Below are 26,267 nucleotides of genomic sequence, written 5' to 3'. Positions count from 1 at the left end.
ATGGGCTGCCTCCCGCACGTGCCCCAACCGCTGGGGCCAGTCCAGGGATCGAGTCTGCACCCGAGGTGCGTGCCCTCAGCTGGGACCAAACCCAGGACTCTTCAGTCTGCGGGACAACGCTCTGACCACTGAGCCAAACGGGCCAGGGCTACTAATTTTTAAGAATGTTTTCTTGTTATTCTTTTAATGTTTCTTTTTCTCCCCATAGCATCCCATTTTTGTTCCGTGTTTGAAACATTCTTTTTCACTGAGGATATTAGTATTATTAGTATTACTACTACTATTTAGAAGTTTTCTTCTGTCTGTATAGGCTCTATTCCTGTCAGGTTTTTTGATTGATTGATTGATTGATTGATTGATTGATTGATTGACTGATTGATTGATTTGGTCTTTGCATTTCATATTAGAATTTTTATCTGGTCTGATAATTTTTTAAGATCAGAAGACAAAAATGCCTATAGGAAGGTCTCTGTGGTTGAATGTGACTTGCAACCAGCTGGCCCATTTATTGGGAGAACTCGTATAGTATTTTTTAAATTTTCCTTTGGGCTTGTGAGATTCCCCAGAGACCCTTTCAGCCCCTGGACTAACGAACAAGATTCTGGGGGCTAGATGGGACCACTGGGAATCTCAGTGTTCAGTTTGTAACCATTCTTTTAATCCCTTGCTTTGGTGGTACCCTCATCCTTCACAGTGCTGGAGGCTGGTTCAAGATAGCCCGTTTTACCTTCTCCAGAAACTAAAACTAGTCTTCTAGGGTGGGAGAGTGGTGGTTGCTCAGGGACATGGACAGGAATAATGGGAGATTGAGGGATTTCATTGCTTCTTAAATCCTTCCAAACAGTCCTTTTCTACACCTGCCTCCCAGATTTCACTTCCAGAAGGAATTTGTTCCACCAGCTCCTGAATATTTTAGGATTCTTGGTGTAACTCAAGTTGGGTCCTAGTTTTCCTCAGGGCCAGTTTAAGATTAAAGTATTTTGAGTCTTCCAAGTCATTTACCACTTCTGCGTACTTTAGAATATCTAAGATGTTGTTGCATTTGATCTTAGCCAAAAGGCCAAGACCCAGTATAAGATGGTGTTGCTGTTGTTTTTTCTCCTAGCTATTCTTGCGGTGTCGGACCTTTTTAAGCTGTCTTTGACTGTAGTTTCAAGATATGGTGAAATTAGATGCACATGTTTAGCCCATTCTTTCTCAGAAGCTCTAATGTAAAAGTTAGTCATGCTCATGTAAAAGATTACAACAGTGGCCTGGCCAGGCGTGGCTCAGCGGTTGAGCTTCGGCCTAGGGTCCAGGTGATCGGGGTTCGATTCCTGGTCAGGGCACATGCCCGGGTTGTGGGCTCGATCAATGACTCTCTCATCATTGATGTTTCTATCTCTCTCTCCCTCTCCTTTCCTCTCTCTGAAATCAATAAACATATATTTAAAAAAAAAAAAAAGAGTGCTCTCAAAACCATAAAAAAAAATAATAATAATAAAATAAAAGATTACAACAGTGTTCACAGGAATGAAACAGGATGAGAAGCCTCCACCCCCTCCGCACAACTACTGCCCAGAGTAATTACATGTGTACCTTTCCAGAAATGTTTTATTTATACTTTTATTTCTATAGAATAATGCATATAAAGAATCACAAATGAAATTTTACTGTGCAAATATATATAGTATATTCATACTATGTATATTTAATATATATTGAAATTTTGGAGTTCCATATCAATTTGTACATCAGTATATACACACATCTGAATTTTTAAAACTGTTTCATACAGTGTATGAGTTTTTCTAATATCTCAGTTGCTGGATATTTGTTTCTTATTTATCTTTTTAATGTTATTACAAATAATTCACTATAAATATTCAGATACACATATTTTCACTACTTGCTATAGTGTATTTTTAGTTAAATTCTTAAAAGTATAATTGCTTAGCCAAAAGATATGCCTACTTTTTTATTATGATGATATGCCAAATTGCCCTTCAAAAAGGTTATTTCTCTACCAATGGTATATAAAAGTGTCTTTTTTTACACCTTGTGTGACTTGGTTATTATCAGGCTTTAAAATTTTTGACATCCTGATAAGTGGAAAATGCTGCTGTGTTTTTTTATTTGCTCGTCCTAATTATATGTGAGGTCGATCGTGTGCTTATTGGACATTATTTCATGAGTTGCAGATTCAGTTCAGTTTATTCTTTGGATTATTTATCTTTTCCTTGTAAGATTTGTAAGAGTTCATTATATTTGGGGGAACTTTGTCCTTTGTCACTCATATGTCTTACAGATGTTTCCCCAGAATTGTTCTTTATATTTTTGACATTGTTTATTTTTGCTATGTGATCAGTGTATTTGAAAATGAAAAAATACTGAGCAACTATTGGCTTTACTATCCCTGTCTCAAATTATTTTCCTTATAGCTTTAAAATATTATTTTAAAAAGTGTTTCAACTATTGATTTGACATTTAGAAGGTATCAACAGGACTTTATTTCAATTAACTAGTTTATAAAATAAATTAATTTTTTCTTTAATTATTATTTTAACTTTAAATAGATCACTCATTAAATTTTATTTTCATGTATTATATGCTATTTAGGTAAAAACGTATTTCTATTTTCAGTGTTCTACCAAAGAATTCTTCTTGATTGTCAAAACCCTTTATCACCTGAAGTCAGAATTTCAAGCATTAATACCTGCTGTTAATTCCCACGTTCAGTCAGACCTGCTCCAGACACTTATTTTAGAAATTCCTGAGCTCCTCAGTCCAGTGGAGCGTTACCTAAAGGTCCTTAATGAGCAAGCAGCCCAGTAAGTAGACGTGGCTCTTTCTTCCAGTGGTGGAGGGTTACTTTGCTTGTCCCAGTGCATTTGCCATTTGATGTGTGGATTCGTGAGCTTCACTGAAAGTAGTGGAAGAAGTTGCATGTGAAATTAGAATTGTGATTGGATACTGAAGGCTCTGTATTACAGCCAGAAGTAACACTTTGCTGTCCAAAATCTAGGCAGTTCATCATCTAGGACAGATGTAGTACTTGCTCAGGCATCAGATGATGAAACTTAAAATCCAGACAGAGCAAGTAGTAGCAGTCTGTTCATCCAAAAATGGGGGTCAGGTGGCATCTTACACTCACTCATTTGCTTGAAATCTAGGCATGATCTGCCTTATATTGAGAAACTGCAGAAGCAGAGTGATCCTTTCATAAGCAGGCCTTTTACAATTCATCCCACAAAGAACTCTGTAAAAGAAAGAGCATTTGACAGTATTTGTGTTTGTGTTTGTCTTCTGAATAGGCGAACAATGAATATTTTTTCTCTTGGTTTTATCATTGGAATCATGAACTTGCAAAATGAAAATGATGTTAGGGTAAATTTGTCTGTCTTCCAAGAAATTAAGAAACTTACCCATAAATATTTAGCACCAGTTTTCTGGGCTCCCAACCCTCTGGATTTTCATGATGTTGTGAAAAATAATTGATAATTGATCTACATTATATGCCTCAGTGTGTATATTTGCATTTTTATTTTTTAGAATTGGGGATAAAACTGAATTATTCAAAGAACTTTCTGATTTCCCTTTAATAAGAAAGAGGAAGGATGAAATTCAAGGAGTGACGGACAAGATCCAAATGCATTTGCAAGACATAAGAAAACTACTGAAAAATCCCTCCGCACAGTATGTGACAGTATCAGGACAGGAGGTAATGTCAAAAAGACCTCTATCTGCTTTAGTTTTCCTCCGTAAAGAAGTGTTTTAAAATGTAAATAAAGCCCTGGCCTGTGCGGCTCAGTGGGCTGGGCAGCATCCTCTGCACCAAAGGCCGCTGGTCGGATTCCCGGTCAGGGCAGGTGCCCAGCTACTGGCCCGATCCCCAGTGGGGGGCGTGGGGCGTGCAGGCGGCAGCCAGCCGATGGATCACTCGCAGATCGATGTTTCCCTCTTCCCCCTTCCTCCCTCTCTAAAAACCAATCAACTATTCTTTTAAAAAATGTAAATAGCCCAGCCTGGCGTGGCTCAGCTGTTGAGTGTCGACCTAGGATCCAGGAGATCGGGGTTCGGTTCCCGGTCAGGGCACACGCCCAGGTTGTGGGCTCGGTCAGTGACTCTCTCATCATTGATGTTTCTGTCTCTCTCCCTCTCCTTTTTTCTCTCTGAAATCAATAAAGATATATATTTTTTGATGTAAATAAAAATATGAGGATAGGATGAAAACATTGTTTTGTTCAGATTTTCTGTTTTGTTCCTAAGAAATATGTTGTAGCACTTTATTTTGATAATTATTTTAATAAGTATTTTTGTTTGCTTATTTACTACAGCAAATAAACTTGGTAAAATCATGTAACTTAATGTTATATGTGCTTTAATATTATCTGTTGAAATTATAGAAAACTTTGACTATTGTAAATAGTAACTTACAGAATTCATATACCCTAAATCCAGGAGAGTGAAGTTAGTGTTTGGTCACGTGCTTGCAGATGCTGAAAGGCTACAAGTGAACCACCAGCGCTGACTGGATCACACAGGGACAATGGCAGGGCTTCCTTCTGATGTTGGTGTAGGTGCTAAAAACAAAGAGCAAAACGACAGTGAAAACCTACGTTAGTGCGTCTTCCATGGAATTATGGCCCTGTTTAGAATGTGGTCTTGGTATAGACTTCTGTTTAGGGTTTGATACTCATTCCGAACGAGAACCAGGATAAACTACACGTTTAGGCGTGGCTGTGCCCTGTGGCCCTGTTAGGGCTCTTGAGGTATGCCTCCTCTAGGTCTTACGTTTAACAAGAGATAAAGATCCTGATGGAGGAATTTGAGAAATTTTGCTTTGTTGAAATAGCAAATTAAGATATTTGTGAATAGTTTGTAGGATTTTATTTTATTTTATTTATTTATTTATTTATTTTTTTAATTTTTTTTTTTTTTTAATATATCTTTATTGATTTCAGAGAGAGGAAAGGAGAGGGACAGAGAGAGATAGAACATCAATGATGAGAGAGTCATTGATCGGCTGCAGCCCGCAACCCGGGCATGTGCCCTGACCGGGAATCGAACCCTGATCGCCTGGATCCTAAGTTGACCCTTAACCACTGAGCCACGCTCGGCTGGGCAAGTTTGTAGGATTTTAAAAACAGATTTTTTTCCTTGGAGTGAAAAGCTTAATTTCAAATCAAGTTTTTAGGTATTTACATTGCTTTATCTATTTAGCCAAAAGATGATTTATTTATATGGTTATTTGAAATAAGAAGCTATAGTAAATTATAATCGTTAAAATGTTTATTATTCTTATGCCATTGAATACACCATTGATAAAGTCAGCCTGTCTTCTGGACTAAAATTATTAAGATGTTATACTCAGGCAGACATTTTACAGCCATTCCACATGGAGCTGTCTGTACATAACAGGAAAACTATTTGACAGTATTTGTATTTTGGTTTTTTCCCCTGAACAAATACCAGAATACCAGATACCAAATATTTAATTGTATGTTTTGGTGTCAGCATGCAATCATGACCTTGCAAAGTGGCAAGTGACCTTAGTGCCACTATTCTGGCTTTTTATTGAAATGAGATAACCAGCCCTGGCCAGTTTGGCTCAGTGGTTAGAGTGTCAGCTCATGTACTGAAGGGTCCCAGATTTTATTCTGGCCCAGGGCACGTGCCTTGGTTGCAGGCTCGATCCCCAGCCTGGTCAGGGTGCATGCGAGAGACAGCCAATCTGCATGTCTCTCTCATATCGATCTCTCTCTCCCTCCCTTCCACTCTCTGTGAAAAGTAATGGAAAAATATCCTCAAGTGAGGATTAAATTTTTAAAAAATGAAATGAGACAATCAAAACTGCTTAGTAACTTTAAAGAAAGACATAGTAGAGCCCGGCCAGCGTGGCTCAGTGATTGAGCATCAACCTAGGATCCAGAGATCGCAGTTCGATTCCTGGTCAGGGCACAGGCTTGGGCTGTGGGCTTGATCCCCAGTCGGGGGCATGCAGGAGGCAGCCGATCAATGACTCTCATCATTGGTGTTTCTGCCTCTCTCTCTCCCTCTCCCTTCCTCTCTCTGAAATCAATAAAGATATATTTTTTTCAAAAGAAAAGAAAAAGAAAAGTGCTTCCCTGGTGTGGCGGTGAGGAAAGCTGAGTTTAAGTGCCAGTTCTTGCGCACGCATGCGGTGTGACCGCAGAAGGTCACCTTTGTTGTGAGTCTGCCATGAAGACCGATCGTGTTAAATACATGCATGTGCTTTCTAATCATATAGCACTACACAGATGTCACTCATATAATGATGATGATGGTACTAATACTGATGTAGTTGCCCTTTATCTGGCCCTTGTCAGAGTCCAGCACAGTGCTGGGTGCTTCGCACATGCTGTTTAATCCCTGTCACAGCATAAGGAGGGTTACTCCAGTTTTGCTGGAAAGAAAGCTGGAGTAGGAGGTAAGTTGTCCAAGTCAGAAGCCCAATTCCATCCCAGTTCTGCCTGACCCCAGTCTTTCTACCATGTCATTGTTTCACTCTACTCATAGATATTAACATAAGGGATTATCAGCATCATAGATTTTATTTGATAAAATCCAGACATTTTAGAGCTCGTACTATTCAAACTAAAATAATGCTTAAGTCTTGGGAAGACAGTTCTGGATTTGATTGGCAGTTTTTAAGTAAAAACGACCAGGCATTTGTAAAAGATACTAAATTATTACTCTTTATCAGTGCAGCATTGAAGTTTAAGAAGAAGCCCCACACGGAGATGAAGTAATTGGATTACAGATGACTGGGGAGGGAGATAGATGCTCTTATTCTGCTTTTAAATTTATCTTTATTGCTGACAGTGTTACACATGTCCCCCACCCCCCCATCGATCCCCTCCACCCTGCATCCGCCCCACTCCATTCTTAATCTTTACTAGGTTAAGATGATGCCTCTGAGACAATAAATTTCTTGGTTATTAACAGTAGGATGGAGTCCCATTGGTTTTTTAAAACCTTCTCTAGAAATTTAATAGTACAAATTAATGCAGAATAATTTTTGCAACATTTTTTAGAATTAGTGAGTCTGTTTATTTAAACACCAAATGAATTCTAAGTATTTGGCATTGTTATAATCAAATTCTGTTTAAAAGTTTGTACTAAAGGTATTAGCAAATTATTTTGAGATACTTGAAGGACTGAGAACAGACTTCATCAAATGTGATTCCCTCCAAGACGTGAGGGAAGAAGGGAGGAAACCCTTATCTTAGGTCCACGTGCTTCTATTTCATACCCTCCCTCTGAAGCTTTCTTTTATACAGTAACTGTTACAGTTTTTATAAACCTGTTTATAGCAGTCCCACACGGTACATGGATCTTGTTGTTATCACTTAAAATCAATAAGTAGACAGACTGCCACGCCAGGGTTCCTTTAGGCAGCATTGGTTTTCCCCGTTCCCAGCTTTTATACACTCGTGAGGATCCTGAGCCTCGTCGCTGACTGAGAGTATTAGCTTATAAGGAAATAATGAAAGCAAAGCCTGCATAGCTGTACCTGGTTCACTGCTCCTGCAATGGTCTCTGTCACATGTTATGTGCATAGAGAATTCTCTCTTAACCTTGAATTAAACATGGAAGGATAACGGGTGATATTTAGATTTGGGGAAGTATTGATAAGTAGTAGTATTCTTAAGGAAAGGGAAAGACATTTGGCAGAAAATCTTTAGAAGAATTGCATTCTCAGGATGCAGCATATCCAAATACCAGCTTAGGGTGTTTAAGATGTGGAAAGCATTCTCTGTTAAATCTCCTACATTTAAAAAAAAACAGTTGCACATTCTTAAGAGAGTAAGAAAGAAAAGGGGAGAGGACTGGCTTGAGTGTGCTGTTGGGGAAACAAAGCAGCTTCTGGGGTGTTAAGAACGTTAGCAGACTCAGCAGTGATGCCGGCCAGGGATCCCACAGGCTGTAGTGAGCCACAGTATCTGACACGTAACCGAGACAGACCTGGATCCGGAAGAAGCACACGAGGGATTGCTGCAAAAATCAAGGCAGGCTTCTCACATCACACCTAAGAAACAAAGCCAGGGACTATAGAGCAGGGAGAGTTGCTGTGAGAACTTTCCAAGATTTCTGAAATAGATGTTATTTTCCAATTTTAGTTGATTTTCTTTTCTTGAGCCATCTTTAAACAAAAGGCCCCTCTGCCCATTCTTAGAATGCTCGTAAAAGGCAGTGGCGGCTTTCCTCCCCCACTAACGATGTAGAAGAGGGAAACTGCTGGTTGATCACAATGCTGAGGAGAAACCCAGGCTGAAAACCTGGGACTACCGAAGGAAAAAGGAGGAAACCCAGGATCAGCACCCCGAGGAAGTGGCCCCGGGCTTGCCACGCAGAACCGCATGGGCTCTCCTGGCTCCCTCGGCCCCCTGCAGGTTCTGCACACGGCCTTCTTGAGGGGCTGTGCTCCTTAGCGTAGACCCTTGATACTTACAGATCGAACAGTATGCTCCAGACTATTTATAAGCCACTCCAGGGGGCTGTGACCAGTAGCAGTTTGTCAGGTGTATAAGACACACATTTGAATCCAGCGCTGTCGTGGCAAAGTATGTCAAATTATGCGCTTAAGTAACCAGCCTCGCTGGCTGCCCACGGCCTCATTGAAGCGGTTTGGGCTTATCTGCAAAATTTCCACCATCCCCTAGTCACAACCGTTCTGATCTAGATGTGTCCTTCCCGATTGTTAGTGATCCAGTATGTTCCCAAATTTTTCAGTTTGCCTTTGGCATAGATAGCTCTTCCCAGAGTTATTTTATCAAAAGACCAATATGTTTTCTCATACATTTAAAAATAATATTTAAGCAAAATTTTTTAGCTTAGTTTTAAAGTGATTTTATCTCTCCCACCCATGATATTTATTTTGTGTATTTTCCTCAATTTTTGTAGCCAAAGTGAACTTTGGACTCTTCACTCTGTTGAACTGGGTGTGGCAGACTCAAGTGTTCATTTATCTCTATGCAAGAGGACGTCATTAGTTACAGAATTTTTGCTAAGAATGAAAATTCTTAAAATTAACTATTAGTTCCTATTATAATTAATGTAAAAGCTAGTGTTTCTATTAATAGAAAGGTAAACTCAAGAGCCAGGCTGATACTATTAATAATAAGCATATTATAAATACCTGAAATGTTATAAATCTGATTAGTGTTAAAAAAAAAATTCCTATAGCCATCTTAAGATTAGTGATGGCCACAGTGCCACTGGGTTCCATCCTGTACAAAATAAGTTTCTTTATTTGAATAAAATACTGGCTTTCATTGTAACAGCCCTGCAGTGTGCGCAGGAGGGCCAGATGCTGCCTTACGAGCCCTGGAGACGGAAGGCGGGAGAGGAGCTCGGCCTCGCTTGCTCCTGGCTGGCTTCAGAGGCGCTGTCTGCAGAGCGCGTTGTGCCTTCAGAGCTGAGGCTCCTACAGGCGAGGCACGAGGCACGCAGGGGAAGCACCTTCCGTGACAGTCAGCGCTTTCTTCGTAGGACTTTTGGAGGAGTTAGGTTCCTTGAATAGAAACTATTATAGTAAAGTCCCCTTCTGTTCAGAATCGGGGAGAGGCCATATCTAAAGTGTGTATAACATCTAATAATTGAGCATCTAAAAATTTTATGGACTTAGAAATTCAGTCTTACTACTGAGTAACAGATTTCTCGAGATAAGTGGGTACTAATAAATGAAATAGGCCATTGATGGAAAAAACCACCATTTGTGGCATGCACAATGCAGTGCTACAACATTAAAGTGTCCAGTGATCTCCTTTGCTCAATACAGATTGTACTTTATCCCAAGTATTGGAACCCCAATTAATAATATTGGATTGTAAGGACATATATAAACTCTCCCAAAAACAGTACTGGATTTGTTTTGACTATTCAGAATAATATTTACTATTTATAATCAATATTTAGCATAATTTTGAGGAAACTTTAAAATATGGATAATCATTTAAATACCTAATTTTGATTTATATTTATTTTAGTTTATGATTGAAATAAAGAACTCTGCTGTATCTTGTATACCATCTGATTGGATTAAAGTTGGAAGGTAGGTTTAAAAATGTATATTTTTAAATTAACATGAACTATAATGATATCTGTATATCTCTGTGCTACTGACTGATAATAACCATACCCTTTTCATAAAAGCAATTCTTGCCTGTTGTTGTTTTTTCATTTTATTATTGTTTAAAATATTACAGATGTCCCTTTTTCTCCCCAATGACCCGTTCCACCCCGTTCCTTCCCCCTCCCCAGTCCCTCTCTCCACCATTGTCCATGTCCTTGGGTTGTGCATATTTGCACATAAATTCTTTGGTTACTCTCTCCGCCTCCACCCACCCGCCCTCCTCCATCCCTCTGACATTCGTCAGTCTCATCCATGCTTCCACGTCATTGAATCTATTCTGCTCATCAGTTTATTAAGTTCTTTAGATTCCACATATAAGCGAGATCATGTGATATTTGTCTTTCGCTGCCTGGCTTATTTCACTCAGCATAATATTCTCCAGGTCCTTCCACACTGTCCCAAAGGGCACGAGATTCTTCTTCTTTACAGCTGCATAGTATTCCATGGTGTGAATGTCCCACAGCTTTTTATCCACTCATCTGCTGATGGGCACCTGGGCTGTTTCCAGATCTTAGCTATTGTAAACTGCGCTGCTGTGAACATCGGGGTACATATATTCTTTCTGATGAATGTTTCAGGATTCTTAGGATGCATTCCTAGGAGTGGAATCACTGGGTCAAACGGCAGCTCCATTTCTAATTTTTTGAGGAACCTCCACACTGTTTTCCATAGTGGCTGCCCCAGTCTGCATTCCCCCCAGCAGTGCACCAGGTTCCCCTTTCCCCACACCCTCGCCACCACGTGTCATTTGTTGATCTATTGATGGAGCCATTCTGACAGGTGTGAAATGACACCTCATTGTGGTTTTAATTTGCATCTCTCTGATGATTAGCGATGTCGAGCATTTTCCTTGCCTGTTTCTTTTAATGGAACTTCAACAAAAGAAAAATTGATTTTTTATTCTTTTTATCATTAATTTTAAAACATTTTTTCCAAAGGGTATTTTATTTGTGAACATTTGTTTTCTTGTTTTGTAAAATTACTGTTTTATTTTTATACCTCAGAGTACACTTTAAACACATGAGGAAAGAAAGTTGAGGAACCATCAGAGGAAAGATAAATTTGGTTGCTTGAACTTTTACGAAGCTGAAATTTCATTTTCTACTTCAGGGAGCTCTGCATTTCATTGTTCTCGGTGCCTTCCATGGCACATATTATAATAGTTCATTACATCTTTTCTGTGAGTTATATCATGAATTGATGAAAATAAATCAAAAACAGAACTCAAGGGACCACCCGAGACGCCGCCTCTCCGCCTTGGTCAGGCATTAATCCCCAAGAGGGGACTCACTTGAAGAAGTGGTATTAGAGAAGTGCATCCCCCTCTGAGCAGCATCCTTTGTGGAATATTTATTGCTACTGTTATTAATATGCTTGCATGAATTTGGGATGAAAACATTACATTTGCCTTAGATAATAGAAGATTGACTATAGCTGGTGATGGCATGAAGTAATAAATGTTAAGAATGGAAGAAAATATTGACATGATGTGTGAATGGTAATTAATTATTTTAATAAAAAACGACAACAGTTATCCATTGCCACTATCACAGGATGCTGAAGACACCATCACGGGTTTTGTTAGTTCTAAATACCAGCCTCTTTGTTTTCTGTGCTACCAGAAACTGTAATTGAGATTTGAGTATTGTTGATTTTAGGGGATACTGTTTTCTTTTTGCAGGCATTTTTCCTTTGTTTACTTTTTTCCTGTACTACAGCTAATGAACGGAAATATGCTTTATGAAGAGGAATTACAAAAAATCATGTTAGTCTATGTAGAACAATAACAAATGTCTCACTGAATGAGTTTGGTAGAAGAGAAAGCTATGATAAATATGTTTGCATAATAATCTAGGTGACATAATTTAAAAGCAACAGGCAGGCCCAAATCAGTGCCAGCGTCTTCTGAATGTTCAGTGATGTCAGTTGAATGAGTGAGGTGGTCTGGGGAAGGTTCATTGTAATTTTTATCTGTTGTTTGGAGCCCTGACAGGGATACGTTAGAACATCACTGGTCAGATTTCAGTGTGACAGGGTCACCCCTAGTCCAGCCGCTTGCCACATTAAAGATAGAGTGGGGAGCAGACAGAGATGGGAGTGCACTCTGTCCCCACCTGCTTATCACTCAACCCTGACCTTTTCTTCTTGAAGGTCTCCTCATAGTAATAACATCGACCGCGGTAGCACCACAGATCGAGTCCGAACCCTGAGTATTAATGACAGAGGGACTCTTAGCCACTCTCTGTTCGATCCTCAACAGTGCCTGGAGGTGATGATACTGTTCTGCACATTTTATAGACAAGGAAAGTGATGTTTAGAGGTCAGTTATATTTACAAAGTCATATAGCTAGCAAGTAAGTGGCAGAGTTGGGGCCTTGGCCAGACTCTCCAACTGGGGACCCACGGCCTCCCCGGTGTGCACTGCAGCTTCTTGATGAAGAATCAGAGATTGTGCACAAGCCCAGAGGAAGGGCACGGGGCGTTCCTTTCCATGCCCGGTCCCGGGAATCTACAGTGAGATCGACAAAGCTCCTCTTTGCCTCCTGATTTAATGTGTCACTATTCTTTGTGATGCTTTGTATTTTTCCGTTTTTCACTGAAATGCTTTAATGATACAGAAAAGTATAGAATATATAGTATGGGCTTCACCAACATATCCACCTCCCAGCTTTGTCAGCACTTATTTTGCCATGTTTGCTTCTGATCTTTTTTTCCTTAAAGCAAGCATTTTCATTTAATATAATTTAAAGAAAAGGCTTTCTGCATATGAAATGAAAATTCTAAATTTTCATTTTGCCATATATGGATATAATTTGAAATGCATTTTAAAAGCTGCCTGAACAAAGTCCTGTGAACTCCAAGTATTTTATTTACAACAAAATCTTTGGAATCAAAAAAGTTCAGGGCCACCCCTGTCAGCGTGGCTAAGCCATTGAGCATCAACCTATGAACCAGGAGGTCACCATTCGATTCCCAGTCTGGGCACATGCCCAGATTGTGGGCTTGATCCCCACCCAGTAGGGAGTGTTCAGGAGGCAGCTAATCAGTGATTCTCTCATCATTGATGATTCTACCTCTCTCTCCCTCTCCCTTCCTCTCTCTGAAATCAATAAAAACATCTTTTTTAAAAAAAACGTTCAGCCTGGGCGGGCGTGGCTCAGTGGTTGAGCATCGACCTAGGATCCAGGCGATCGGGGTTCGATTCCTGGTCAGGGCACGTACCCGGGTTGCGGGCTAAGCAGCCGATCAATGACTCTCTCATCATTGATGTTTCCATCTCTCTCTCCCTCTCTTTTCCTCTCTCTGAAATCAATAAAGATATATTTAAAATAAAATAAATAAATAAAAGTTCAGGGCCATAATTAAAGAATGTTCTCTTTTTACCGCTATTTACTTTCAAGGTTCATCAGAGAATAATAAATATCTTCTTTAGTTTTGTGAAGAGATGGCATTACTGGCTTCTTAGTAACCTTGATTTCCTGTTTATGTTCCCCCTCTTCTAGCACAAAAGCTGTGAGCCGCTTCCACTCTCCTTTCATTGTAGAAAGTTACAGACATCTGAGTCAGCTCCGGGAGCAGCTGGTCCTGGACTGCAGTGCTGAATGGCTGGATTTTCTAGAGTGAGTTTACAATAAAAACGTAATCTGACTTTTTGCTATTAGAAATAGACCAGAAAAAATCTTTCCATAAAAAAAGAAAAGCCAGGATTACTGCTTGTGACCTGCCGTAGAACAATTGGGTATGTGTGTTTGATTTTATATTTAATCCACTGAAATGTAAGCTCATTTTGGTCTTTGTTGAGAGACTAAATATACTTTATTGTTACTGTACTAACACTTTGTTGCTAAGGATGTTTACTAGAGTCATTCTTTTGAAATTCCACCTTGGACTTGTTTTACTTTTCTTATATAAAGGCTTAACATTTTCAGAGTTGGACGAGTGTGGGTGAGTTGTTTTGTTTACTCCCTAATTTTTATTTTTTAAAAATTTAAATTTATGGGAATGAATGCCTCTGTACCCTTCACCTAGATGTATCAAGTGTTAGCATTTTGCTGTGTTTGTTTTCTGTCTCTCATGCACTTTGTCTCCTGAAATACTTGAAAGTAAGTTTTAGACATAACACTTCACCCCTAAATACTTAAACTTACATTTTCTAAAAATAAGGAGGTTCTGCTATATAATCTTAACACCATTATCACACCTAAGAAAAAATAATATTAATTTAAGAATATATTGAATTACCTCCCTCAAATTTTTAAATGAAAGATCTAATCAATTTTTATACACTGCATTTGGCTATTCTGTCTCTAGTCTGTTTGAATCTAGAATAGATTTCGTTTTTCATAGTATCAGATTTTTTGGAAGAGTACTTGCCGTTGTCTTAGAGATTTCTCATTCTGGATTTGTTGATAGTTGTGTTCATATTGGCAAGTTTAAGTCAGCAGTGTGCTGGAGAATGGCTATGGCCACTCTCTGCTGATCCCTGTGGTGAATACTTGCACCATGACTGATTTTCAGCTCCTGTTGGAAGGACTTGGGAAGAGATGTGCACAGCTGGCTTGCATTAAGTCCGTAGGCGCTGGCTCCGGACAACCACTCATATAAGCACTTTAATATGTACCAGCTCATTACTCCTCACAGGAGCCCTGCAAACTAAGTATTATCATCACCCCCAATTTATAAACGAATAAAATGAGATGCAGAAATAAGTTGCTCATGGGTTAAGGATCAGATCCCAGGTTCAAGACAGGGTGTCTGGTGGTGGCATCTATACCCTTTGCTCTCAGGCTGTCGAGCCTGCCCAAGATGAATCCATAGGCATCTTTCTAAACAAAAATCTCTCTTTTAAAAATTTGAACAGCAAATATTCAGTAAGTTCCTTCAGGGAGCTTTATATATTTAAAGTAAACAACCCTACAAGTGGGGGGGAGGAGAACAAAAAAGATAAAATATGACAGTTTTTAAAAGATTTGTATCTCTTTTTGTCCGGAGGAGTCTTCAATTATAGGGTCAGAAAGAGATTCTAATTTACTTATCCTGAGTCTTTTGAGGGTATCTTGACTCAGAGTCTTAAATCCAGGGATGGAAATGTGGTTTATTCTGTTCCTTTCTCAATTCACTTTCTTTTTTCCTTTTTCTTTCTTTTTTAATTTATCTTTATTGTTGAGAGTATTACATGTGTCCCATTTTTTCCCCCCCAATTGACCCCCTTCATTTTGCTCCCACCCCCTCCTCAGGCCTTCACCCCATTATTGACTGTGGCCATGGGTTATACATATAACTTCTTTGGTTAATCTCTTCCCACCCTCCACCCCCTTCCCTCTTTCCTCTGAAATATGATCGTCTGTTGCCTGCATCAGTGTCTCTGGATCTATTTAGTTCGTCAGATTCTTTTGTTCGTTAGCTTCTTCTTAAAGAAGACCCTTCAACTTTTCCTGTAGTGCTGGTCTGGGGGTGATGAACTCCTTTAGCTTTATCTTATCTGTGTGAAGCTCTTTATCTGACCTTCAATTCTAGTTGATAGCTTTGCTGGGTAGAGCAATCTTGGTTGTAGTTCCATGTTTTTTATCACTTTGAATATTTCTTGCCACTCCCTTCTGGCCTGCAGGTTTCTGTTGAGAAATCAGCTGACAGCCGTATGAGTGCTCCCTTGTAGGTAACTAACTGCTTTTCTCTTGCTGCTTTTAAGATTCTCTCTTTGTCTTTAACCTTTGGCATTTTAATTATGATGTGTCTTGCTGTGGGCCTCTTTGGGTTCCTCTTCTTTGGGACCCTCTGTGCTTCCTGGACTTGTAAGTCGATTTCTTTCCCCAGGTAGGGGAAGTTTTCTGTCATTATTTTTTCAAATAGGTTTTCAATTTCTTGCTCTCTTTCTTCCCCTTCTGGACCCCAATAATACGAATGTTGGGCCTCTTGAAGTTGTCCCAGAGGCTCCTTATACTATCTTCGTATTTCTGGATTCTTTTTTCTTTTTGCTCTTCTTGTTGGGTATTTTTTGTTTCCTCATGTTCCAAATTGCTGATTTGATTCTCAGCGTCCTCTACTCTACTGTTGATTCCCAGTAAATTATTCTTCATTTCAGTTCGTGTAGCCTTCATTTCAAATTGGTACTTCAGTATGTTATCGATTTTCTCAGTTATTTCCCTAACAGTCTGCTTAAACATCCTTATAAACAAAATTCTGAACTCTGCATCCGTTAGCTTGCTTGGATCTATTTCATTTAGTTCCTCTTCTAGAGATTTCTTCTGTTCTTTCCTTTGTGACATGTTTCTTTGCCTCCACATTTTGGCTGCTTCCAGGTGTTTGTTTCTATGTATTAGGTAGAGCTGCTATGTCTGCTGGAATTTGTAGAGTGGCTTTGTGTAGTAGGTGTCCTGTAGGGTCCAGTGGCTCAGCCTCCCCAGTCACCTGAGCTGGGCCTTCTAGGTGCTCCCCTGTGTGGGCTGTGTGCACTGTCCTGTTGTAGTTGAGCCTTGGTTGCTGTTGGTGTCCCTGGGAGGAATTGACCCCCTGGCCAATTGGCTGTGAGGACCAGCTGCAGCTACAGCCAAAGAGCTGCTGTGCTGAAGACTCCCCTATGGATCAGGATTTACTTCAGCAGAGCTTTGGTGTTCACCAAGTGTGCCCCTTGAGTGTGTCACTCATGGATGTGGTAGGATTGTAATCCAGCCTAGTCAAGTCTGACCACCAGACTTGTGGGCAGAGATGTACTGTCTCTGGGTCCTCCCAGGAGGTGCAAAGTCAGCCTCTGCCTGTCCCTTGCCCAGCGCCACCCAGCATGAGCTACTCAGCAATCCATAGTTGGCTGCTACTTGTGCTTGGCTTGGTGGTGTCCAGGAGAGGCCAAGCTATAAGCCAATGCAAACTGCCGCTAGTGCCAGGCCTGGGGCCGCTTATCAAGCTGTATGGGGCCCACTGCTGCTTGTTTGAGAGATTTTAGGAAAGTCCTAAGCATGAGGATGGAGAGGCCACTTGCACAGAAAAGCCCCTGGAAATGGCTTGGATGAGCCTGGAGGTGGGGAGGGGCGGGGCCTCCGACAATCACAGGTCGGGGCCTAAGGTGAGAGTCAGGTGCTGGTGATTCAAATATGGCGCCTGCCTGCCGGCTGTTTGCAGGGAGGACTCGCCAAAGGAGCAGTGGTCTCCGACAGCTCTTCTGCCTGGGAGGAAGCTGCCCTTCCGCCTCTCTCCCGGATTTCAGGCAGGTTAGTTCCTCCCCAAGTGTCCCAGGTCTTTTCGGGCTGCTGCCCAGCGCTGGGCTCAGAGGGAGCGCGTCTGAGTGAGGCCGAGCACGGGCCCTTTAAGAGGAGCTGCTGGGGCTCCCGCAGCCTCTGTGACCCTCAGGGACAGTCCCCGCTGGTTTTACACCCCGGAATTGTGGGGACGTCTCTCCCCGGCCCTGGAGCCCTGGGCTGGGGGCCTGCTGTGGGGCTGGGACCCCTCACTCCTCCGGGAAACCTCCACCCCTGATATTCCCTCCTGGGTTTAAACCGAGGCACCGGGTGTGGGCCTGCAACCACGTCTCCACAATTCAGCCCCGATCCGCCCTCGTCTCCGCCCCTCCTACCAGTCTTGGTGCTGCTTCAGTTCCCTGGTTGCAGGGCTTCTGTTCAGCCAGATTTCAGGAGGCTCCGAGTGATGGTGGTTCTGTATTTTAGCTGTAATTTTGATATGGTTGCAGGAGGTGGCGGGTGCAGCTGTTACCTACGCTGCCATCTTGATATCTCCAATTCACTTTCAGTTTCCCATTTTAACGGTTTTCAGGGCCCTTGAGTCCTTTAGTTCTCCTGGCTTTTCCCTTAGCAGCATCACTGAGGATGTGAAAACTGGACTAAAATGACTTCTTCCCAGCTTCACAGGCCACATTCTCGGGCTCTGGGATTCGGTTAGGTTCTTGGTATTCATTCAGTCATAGTGGCATGATTGCAGAAACCTGGGCTCTGCTCTCCCGTCATTACTCTGGGCTGAAGAAGGCGTCTCCCAGCTCCTACATGAGCTTTCTCATTCTTCCTCCCTCGTCCCTTAGCTGTTACCAGATTCCTGTTTGTCTTCTTTCCTTTTGAAATATCTCTTTGACTTGCCCTCTCCTCTTCTCTTCTGTCACCCCTCTGGTACCGATGCCTCTCTCACTGTGTCAGCCCTTGGCCTGGGCCCTTCTGCCAGATTAACCCAGGGGAGTTCTGCCTCCTTGCACCACCGTCTACTGCAGCTGAGAGCTGCGGAGAGTGAGCCGACACTAACTAGACACACCAGGAGGCTGTGATGCTTGTGATACATTGTTGAGTGAAGGATGCACAACAGTATCCGAGTGTGATACAGTTCTGTATGTGTAAATTCACATTTGTGCACAGCATATAAAGCTGTATGTTTTAAAAATCAAATATATATGCTTATGTTAATATGATTATTGTCCATTTTTTTATATTCTTTGTATAAATCTATTCATATACGCGCACATGTATGTAGTCTCAAATATCTGATTATTTCTCAATGGAAAGGTTTCTGGAAATTTTAATTTACTTTGCAAATACATGATTTCAGAAGTTTATATGACATACAAGTATTACTTTCAAAATAAGAAAAATATTTTACTTTTTATCTAAAAAAGGATACTGGCTGAAATTTGACTGAGACATTTGCAGCTAGCGCGCCTGCATTGGTTGTTATGTGCACTATTAATTGAGGTGCCAGACCTCAACAACCTGACATCAGAGGATTGAATACCAGCTATTACAAGTGTGTTTGTCTGTTACTGAGATACGAACTGTTGTACATTAGTCATATTACTTTTGATCAAAATACTGCAAGAAATCAAGGCTGTAAGAAATTCTATCAATGGAACCCTCTCTCAAAAATGTCTCATCTTCTGTCTTCTAGAAAATGGGCTGTGGATATTGAAGAATCTCCTCAATTGCAAATTCTTTTAAAATTGAATTATAATATCTTTTACACAGTAGCTCAACTAAAATATAAAATCCCTTCCATTTTTATTAACTTCAGATATCATTGAGCAACGCCTGATGGTAAACTGTACCGGCAGCCTTAGAACCCGAGTGTCTCAGCCGGCCTCCGCAGCACCTTCTGAGCTGAGACTGAGGTTCAGGCTTTGGCTGCCCTCTCGTTGGCTGGTGGCTTATCGATGGAGTTGCATGTTGTCTGACATGAACCCAGTCTCTCCGATTGTTACCCGAATCGCCCAGTTTTCAACTGCTCGTTCTCAGTGTGAGAATGACTGTGATATGGAAAGTGGATAAGGGCAAGAAGCCAAGCAGGGCTCGGTAGAGGTATGGTGACGATGCTCAAGATTTAGGGCCTTTGCTCATCGCATTCAGAGCTTCATATAATTGGCATGAGAAAGAACATTGTTGTCCATATCAAAATAATTACCTTATCCCTCCATGACTTTTTCTTATAATTTTTTTAACTGAAATGGTCTCTACTAAGAACTGTGTCCCTCATTTCATTTCTAGAAATTTAGAAATATCATCAGGTACAGTTCCCCTCACCCTAAGGCTGCTATCTTAAAGCAAATTAGGGCTGTAGTGACAAGACATTAGGAAAACGGAGTGAGAGGAACAAAAAATGGACTGTTTTTCATGCCAGAGGTCCTCTGACACTCGTATCCAGATAGGCAAGAGCAGAAATACCATGCATGGCTGCTCTCTGGCAAAAAGAGAGAGAGAGCACACACGCCAGGATAGGAAGACTAACTGGGTCAGTAATTAGAACAGGGACAGGATGGGCACAGTCCAAGAGGTAAATGAGTGGTCAGATCTAAAACTGATGCCAGAACAGGAAGGTCAAGGTATAATCTCTGGGCAACCACTCCAGGAATGTTAGGTCCATGCAGCGTGTGGCATCTTCAAAATCAAGAGGCATTTTAAGGTGGCAACTGAGCACCACCTGTCTGGTACCAGGGGCCAGTCTCCTTTGTGTGGGACTTTTGCACTGACTCTTAACACTGTTAGTGGTATTCATGTTGTTTGTTTTGATGAATTTTAATTCAGTGAGAAATAGGTATATTATATTCACTGTGTTCTCTGTACTCAGAGAAGTATAAAATATACCATAAGTACATTTTTTAATTCATAAATAGTTAACACAAAAATAAAGCTGGACACTTAAAATGTTTTTAGTATCTGAAAAACTCATTTACATAGAATACTTTAGTCTGATGTTATAAGAAAAATCAGAAATTACAGATTTTTTTTTTTCATGATATTCTTTTTTTCTTTTTTTTAAATATATCTTTATTGATTTCAGAGAGAGGAAGGGAGAGGGATAGAGAGATAGAAACATCAATGGTGAAAGAGTCATTGATCGAGCCTGCAACCCGGGCATGTGCCCTAACCGGGAATCAAACCCCGATCGCCCAGATCCTAGGTCGACGCTCAACCGCTGAGCCACGCCCGGCTGGGCAGAAATTACAGACTTTTAAAAATCAATATAGTGAAGTCCTGTTCAAACACACCCAGCCAGAGCAGAGGGAACCACAAACTGTGGAGTGTGGGAAGCTTCAAACAGGCCAATCATAAACAGTGTCTAACATTGGCCTGCACCAGAGACCATCCAAAAGACTGGGAGTCCTAGCAGATCTACCTAATACATAGAAAGAAATCCAAACAGGCAGCCAAAAATGGGGAGACAAAAAAACAAGTCCCAAATGAAAGAACAAGAGAATTCTCCAGAAGTAGAGCTAAATGAAATGGAGATAAACAATCTATCAGATATAGAGTTCAGAATACTGATTGTAAGGATACTCAACAGCGTGAGAAAAGATACAGAAACTATGAAGGAAATTAAGAATGACATAGTAGAAATAAAAAATACATTGGGAGGAATAAACAGCAGATTAGAGGAAGCTGAGGATCGTATCAGTGAATTAGAAGACAGGGTAGAAAGAAATCACTCAATCAGAGATCCAATAAGAAAAAACAATTAAAAAACAGGAGGACAGTTTAAGGGAAGTGTGGGACAACATGAAACGTAACAATATTCACATTATAGGAGTGCCAGAGGAGGTCAAAAGTAAGCAAGGGATAGAGAACCTGTTTGAAGAAATAATGGCAGAAAACTTCCCTAACCTGGTCAAGGAAAAAGTCACACAAGTTCAGGAGGCACAGAGAGTCTCAAGCAAGAAGAACCCAAAGAGCCCCACACCCAGACACATCACAATTAAAATCCCAAAAATTCAAGATAAAAAGAGAATCTTAAAGGCAGCAAGAGAAAAGCAAGCTGTTACCTACAAAAGAGCTTCCATAAGGCTGTCAGCTGATTTCTCATCAGAAACTCTACAGGCCAGAAGGGAGTGGCATGAAGTATTCCAGGTAATGCAAAGCAAGGATCTGAAACCAAGACTCCTCTATCCAGCAAGACTATCATTCAAAATAGGTGGTGAAATAAAGAGCTTCCCAGACAAAACAAGGCTAAAGTTGTTTATCACCACCAAACCAGCATTGCAGGAAATGTTAAAGGGACCGCTGTAATAAGAAGTAGAAAAAGAGAGAAAGAGAAACATAGGCATAAAGAAAGAAAATAGCAATAGATAAGTACCTATCAATAATAACCTTAAATATAAGTGGATTAAATGTCCCAATCAGAAGACATGGGGTAGCTGAATGGATAAGAAAACAAGACCCAAATACATGCTGTCTACAAGAAACCCAACTTAGAAGAAAAGACTCACACAGGCTGAAAAAAACACAACTTCTGGAGAGATCGACAGCAATACAGTCATCTTAGGGGACTTGAACACCCCACTGACTTCACTGGGCAGATCTTCCAGACAAAAAATCAACAAGGAAACAGGGACTGTAAATGACACACTAGATCAGATGGATTTAACTGACATTTATAGAACATTTCCCCCAAAGTTTCAGAATATACATTCTCCTCAAGTGCACATGGAACATTCTCAAACATAGACCACATGTTAGGACACAAAATAAGTCTCTACAAGTTCAAGAAGACTGAAATCGTATCAAGCATCTTCTCGGACATTCACACCATGGAATACTATGCAGCTGTAAAAACGAAGGATCTCTTAGTCTATGAGGCAGCATGGAGGGACCTGGAGAGTATTATTCTAAGTGAAATAAGCCAGTCAGAGAAAGACAAGTATCACATGATCTCACTCATATGTGGAATCTAATGAACAAAATAAACCGATGAACAAAATAGACCCAGAGACATCGAAGCAAGGAACAGACTGAGGGATCTCAGAGGGAAGGCAGGGTAGGAGTGGGAAGAGATAAACCAAAGAATTTATATGCACTTATGCGTAACCCATGGACACAGACAATAGTGTGGTGAAGGCCTGGAGGGAGGACTGCAAGGGGGAGGGGATCACTGGAGGAAAAAGGGAGATATTTGTAATACTTTCAACAATAAAGATACATTTTTTTAAAAATCAGTATAGTGACAGTATAACAACAACTGGTCATGTGGCAGCTTAACCTGGTCGCCTCTTCGAGCTAGGAGGCGCTCTGAAAACCTCTGTTCTTACAGAGCAGACAGACTAAACCTCAAGGTTTCTGAAACTCACAGTACAATAGTGAAATCTGCTTTAAGAGAAGTACTGTGGTGAATGTTATCTCTTTTGGGGCCGGGTTCTTCTTTAAAAGGACACTGTAAGGGATGCCTGTGCTCCTGAGATAACAGGGTAGTTTAAGCCACAGAGAGAGAGTGCACACACCTGTGTACGTTCCTGTATTTTTTTCTGACTATGTCTTTCAATAAAGGGTGCTTTTAAGCTTCTAGACCATCAGTTATTTAAATATTAGCCAAAGATTTGAGGCAGTGGCCATCATCCTTTGGAAACAAATCTGAAAGTAAATTTCTGTATGCACTATTAATAAGATAACTGCAGATCACTGAAAAAAGTCCTTTTCTTTGTGCTTGCCTTCAAGATTATGACAAGGTTTTGGGCTAGATGTTAGGGCTGTACTGATAGGTAAGTAAGATGGACGTGAACTCTGCCATGGAGAAGCTTCCAATTCAGTGGTACTGAAACTAAATGAAAACATTCGCTGCATTTGTGTTCATTATATCTAAGTTGAAATGTCATAGTGAGACGAAATGTGCAATAGGTATTAACAGTAAACGTTTTTGCATAGACACTTTTAAATACATAAAATTCTATCCAAATGGAAGAAAAAGCCTCAGTGATTAAATTATTATATTAAACAGAAAAGTAGTTCTATGTAATTTCCAACTCTCTTAACTGCTAGTTATGACTGGTTATTTTGTTTTAGTTGATCTCAGCTAATAAAGGACTTGTCCTTCAGCTTTGTGAGTCTGAGAAATCACTTCTGCTCACCTTTTTGTTGCTTCTGTAGGAATTTCAATGAACATTATCACTCCCTGTGCAAAGCAGTACATCACCTAGCAACTGTTGACTGCGTTTTCTCCCTGGCCAAGGTCACTAAGCAAGGCGATTACTGCAGGTAATACATTTTTTTATTTCCCCCCCATTTCAGTGCTTTAGATCAGATGGCATTATTCAATCAATTTTAGTGCTTTTATTATAAAACACTAAAATTACTCAGATACGCTGGAGTGTTGGTGAAGTTGAATATCGTACACATACAGCTCAATTTAAAATTAAATCCCTCTCTTGCTCTGTCAGTAAATACAGTGATAGCAGATGGTCATGATAATTCTAGAGGTGAATGTTAGATATTTCAATCTTTAAATTTATGTGGGTGACATTTTTACAAAGGTGCAATCCTTTCCTTTGTTAGCTTTGACTTGAGCACTTGATATAATATGCTTAACTTTATAATTATAAGTATCATTTAAATATCTAAATCAGATACGGGTGACTCTCAAGCTGTGGGTCATTCTGAGGCAGATTGCTCCCTATTGCTCCCTATTGCTCTTCCTAAATCCAAAACCTTAAACTTGAGCCAATCTTTTTGCTGAGCTCTCTGGGATTGGGGGTGGGAGATTGGTAGGAGGTGCGCCCTGCCTTCCAGACTCTTTAGGGTGGCAGCCCTGTTCCCATAGCTTTTCTGGGCAATGACTTAGGTTCCAGGAGTCAGGTGTCCCTGTCCCCATGGTGGTGCTGTGCCTGGGCCCAGCCTGGCCCTGCGGGGGTTCTCTGTGGTGGCTCTGCTAGTGCCGGCACTCTGGACTTGGCTTGCTCCAGCTTGGGCCGGAATTTTGTGCTGGTGGCTCTCTGTGGCTCTGGTGGACATTGCCCCATATGGGCTGTCTGGGGAAGCCCTTCATGAGGGCTCTGCCCTTAGGACCTAATCACCTGGGAATACCATCACGTTAGACATTAGGTTTCTACATGTGAATTTGGGAAGGGGGACACAAGTGTTTGGTTTGTGGTTCAAAGCCTTAGTTTTTCATATACCTAAGAACTAGAGAGTGTTTAACTTGATGGCTTATTGTAAGGACTAAAAAGAAAACATGGAAGAGATGCTCTCTTATCAGCGCTTGTGGCACACAGAGCATTAGGAGATGCGTTTTGCTGTTCATACTTCCTCCATATCTTGGTTTCCTCTCTAGTTTGTGCCAGATATCTTTTTTAACATTTAAATATCCTCTGTACCTAGCATAGTACCCATAGTGGATGTCAAAAAACAGTTTAATAGTTTGTTTATTTGTGGGAGGAGAAGGAATTGGCTACACCACTTATAGACTCAGAAAGTACTGAGTTTGCTGTTTTGCTTCATTGTGTTTTGCTCTCCATGGATGTGGAGTGTACCTACAGTGTCAAGCACAATAGTTTTGTTTAAAATAGAATCTTTGCATTTTCACTTTTGCCCAATTTCTTGCCATTTTAGAGCTGAAACTTTACAGTGCAGTAAATGGGGAAAATTATATTCTATTAATGTATAAAATGAGCTGCACACCTCTCCTGCAGCGGAACCGAGTGCTGGAAGAGTAAGAGCCTGCCCTCAGCGGCTGGTGTCCTCCTGATGTCTCAGTCTTACTAGGGGTCCCTTCTCAGTGCGCCAGGTTTGTGAAGCAGACTGTTCCCGATGGATTCTACTTCTGAATGAAGCAGAGGATTGGCCACAGCCTGTGCACCTGGTGTGTGTCCAGGCAAAGCCCTTCCCACTGAGGAATCCTTAGGCCTGTTATTTATGGCTTCTTAGGCTTCTTCAGGTGGCTTTTTGCTGTTTGCAGCCGCTGATGCTGTAGGTAGTGGAAGGAGGACAGGTAGTGCTGTGCCGCAGAGCATCACGTCGGAAGTGTCGCAGCCACGTGTGCACGCATGTTTATACATACCTGAACGCACACCGAGACATACTTATGATTACACATAACATCCAACTTTCGGTGTGACGTAACGATCAGCATCTGGCTTTGCTGTCGGAACTCCTGGCTCCCGCCCACCCTCTGTCACCGACCAGTCCTGTGCTCTCACTTACGTCTTACATATCCATACAGACACGTAAGAAGTAAAGTTATGAACTAGTAATGGGATAAATCTTCAAGTTATAGAGATTCTTTATTGAGATGTAGTTTTAGCAAAAGCTACCTGAGTAGTAAAAATATGTCTTAGTACATCACTGTAAAACTTTATGGTGAACTCCTAGACTTAGCAGAAAATTAACACGTTTTTAGAGTATCCACTGTATGCAAGTTTCATCCTAGATTTTTCAATTTGATGCTTCCCCTTGTTCTTTTGGCATCTTCCAGTATATATTTCAAGAGGCTCCTTGATTTGCATAAGGGAAATTTGAATCTCTGTTCTAGGCGTGTCCTTCAGCTTCGGATCAGACAGGCATGGGGTTTTGAATATCTGCTCAGTTATTTAACATCTGACCTTCAAGCAAGTTTCTTAACCTCTCTGATACTCAGTTCCTACATTGACAAAATAATAACCTGTCTCTCAAAGATGTTGTACAGATTAAATGAGATAAAGATATATGAAAGCAGGACCAGGCAAATGATAAGCACTTAGTAAATAGTAACTGTTTTACTGAAAGATGTTTAATTATTCAAAAATCAGAAAGAATTAAGTATGGTAAAAATTCTTAAAGTATGATAAAAATTTTTATTTTTAATAAAAATATCTGAACTTAAAAGGTTGTTAGTGTCTTTCATACCCATAGTAATTTATTATATTTTAAAAATCGTTTTTAGTTTTCTGTCAGTGCTCAGTCTTTTG

The 26,267-nt window shown here is 40.7% G+C and overlaps 1 protein-coding gene across 1 annotated transcript in view; it reads left to right on the top strand.

The window, feature by feature from the left end:
- LOC148091381 (DNA mismatch repair protein Msh3-like) overlaps positions 1-26,267 on the top strand; it is a 153,059-nt gene that overhangs the window by 80,022 nt on the left and 46,770 nt on the right. Inside the window, exons 14-18 of the mRNA XM_087825587.1 lie at positions 2,623-2,810; positions 3,532-3,700; positions 9,993-10,057; positions 13,642-13,758; positions 23,476-23,583. Coding sequence (XP_087681713.1) covers positions 2,623-2,810; positions 3,532-3,700; positions 9,993-10,057; positions 13,642-13,758; positions 23,476-23,583 — 647 coding nt within the window. The remainder of the gene's footprint in view (positions 1-2,622; positions 2,811-3,531; positions 3,701-9,992; positions 10,058-13,641; positions 13,759-23,475; positions 23,584-26,267) is intronic.

Source organism: Miniopterus natalensis, chromosome 16 (assembly GCF_054644295.1).
Source record: "Miniopterus natalensis isolate mMinNat1 chromosome 16, mMinNat1.hap1, whole genome shotgun sequence".
NCBI classification, from domain to species: domain Eukaryota; kingdom Metazoa; phylum Chordata; class Mammalia; order Chiroptera; family Miniopteridae; genus Miniopterus; species Miniopterus natalensis.
This window is presented reverse-complemented; position numbering and strand designations above follow the sequence as displayed.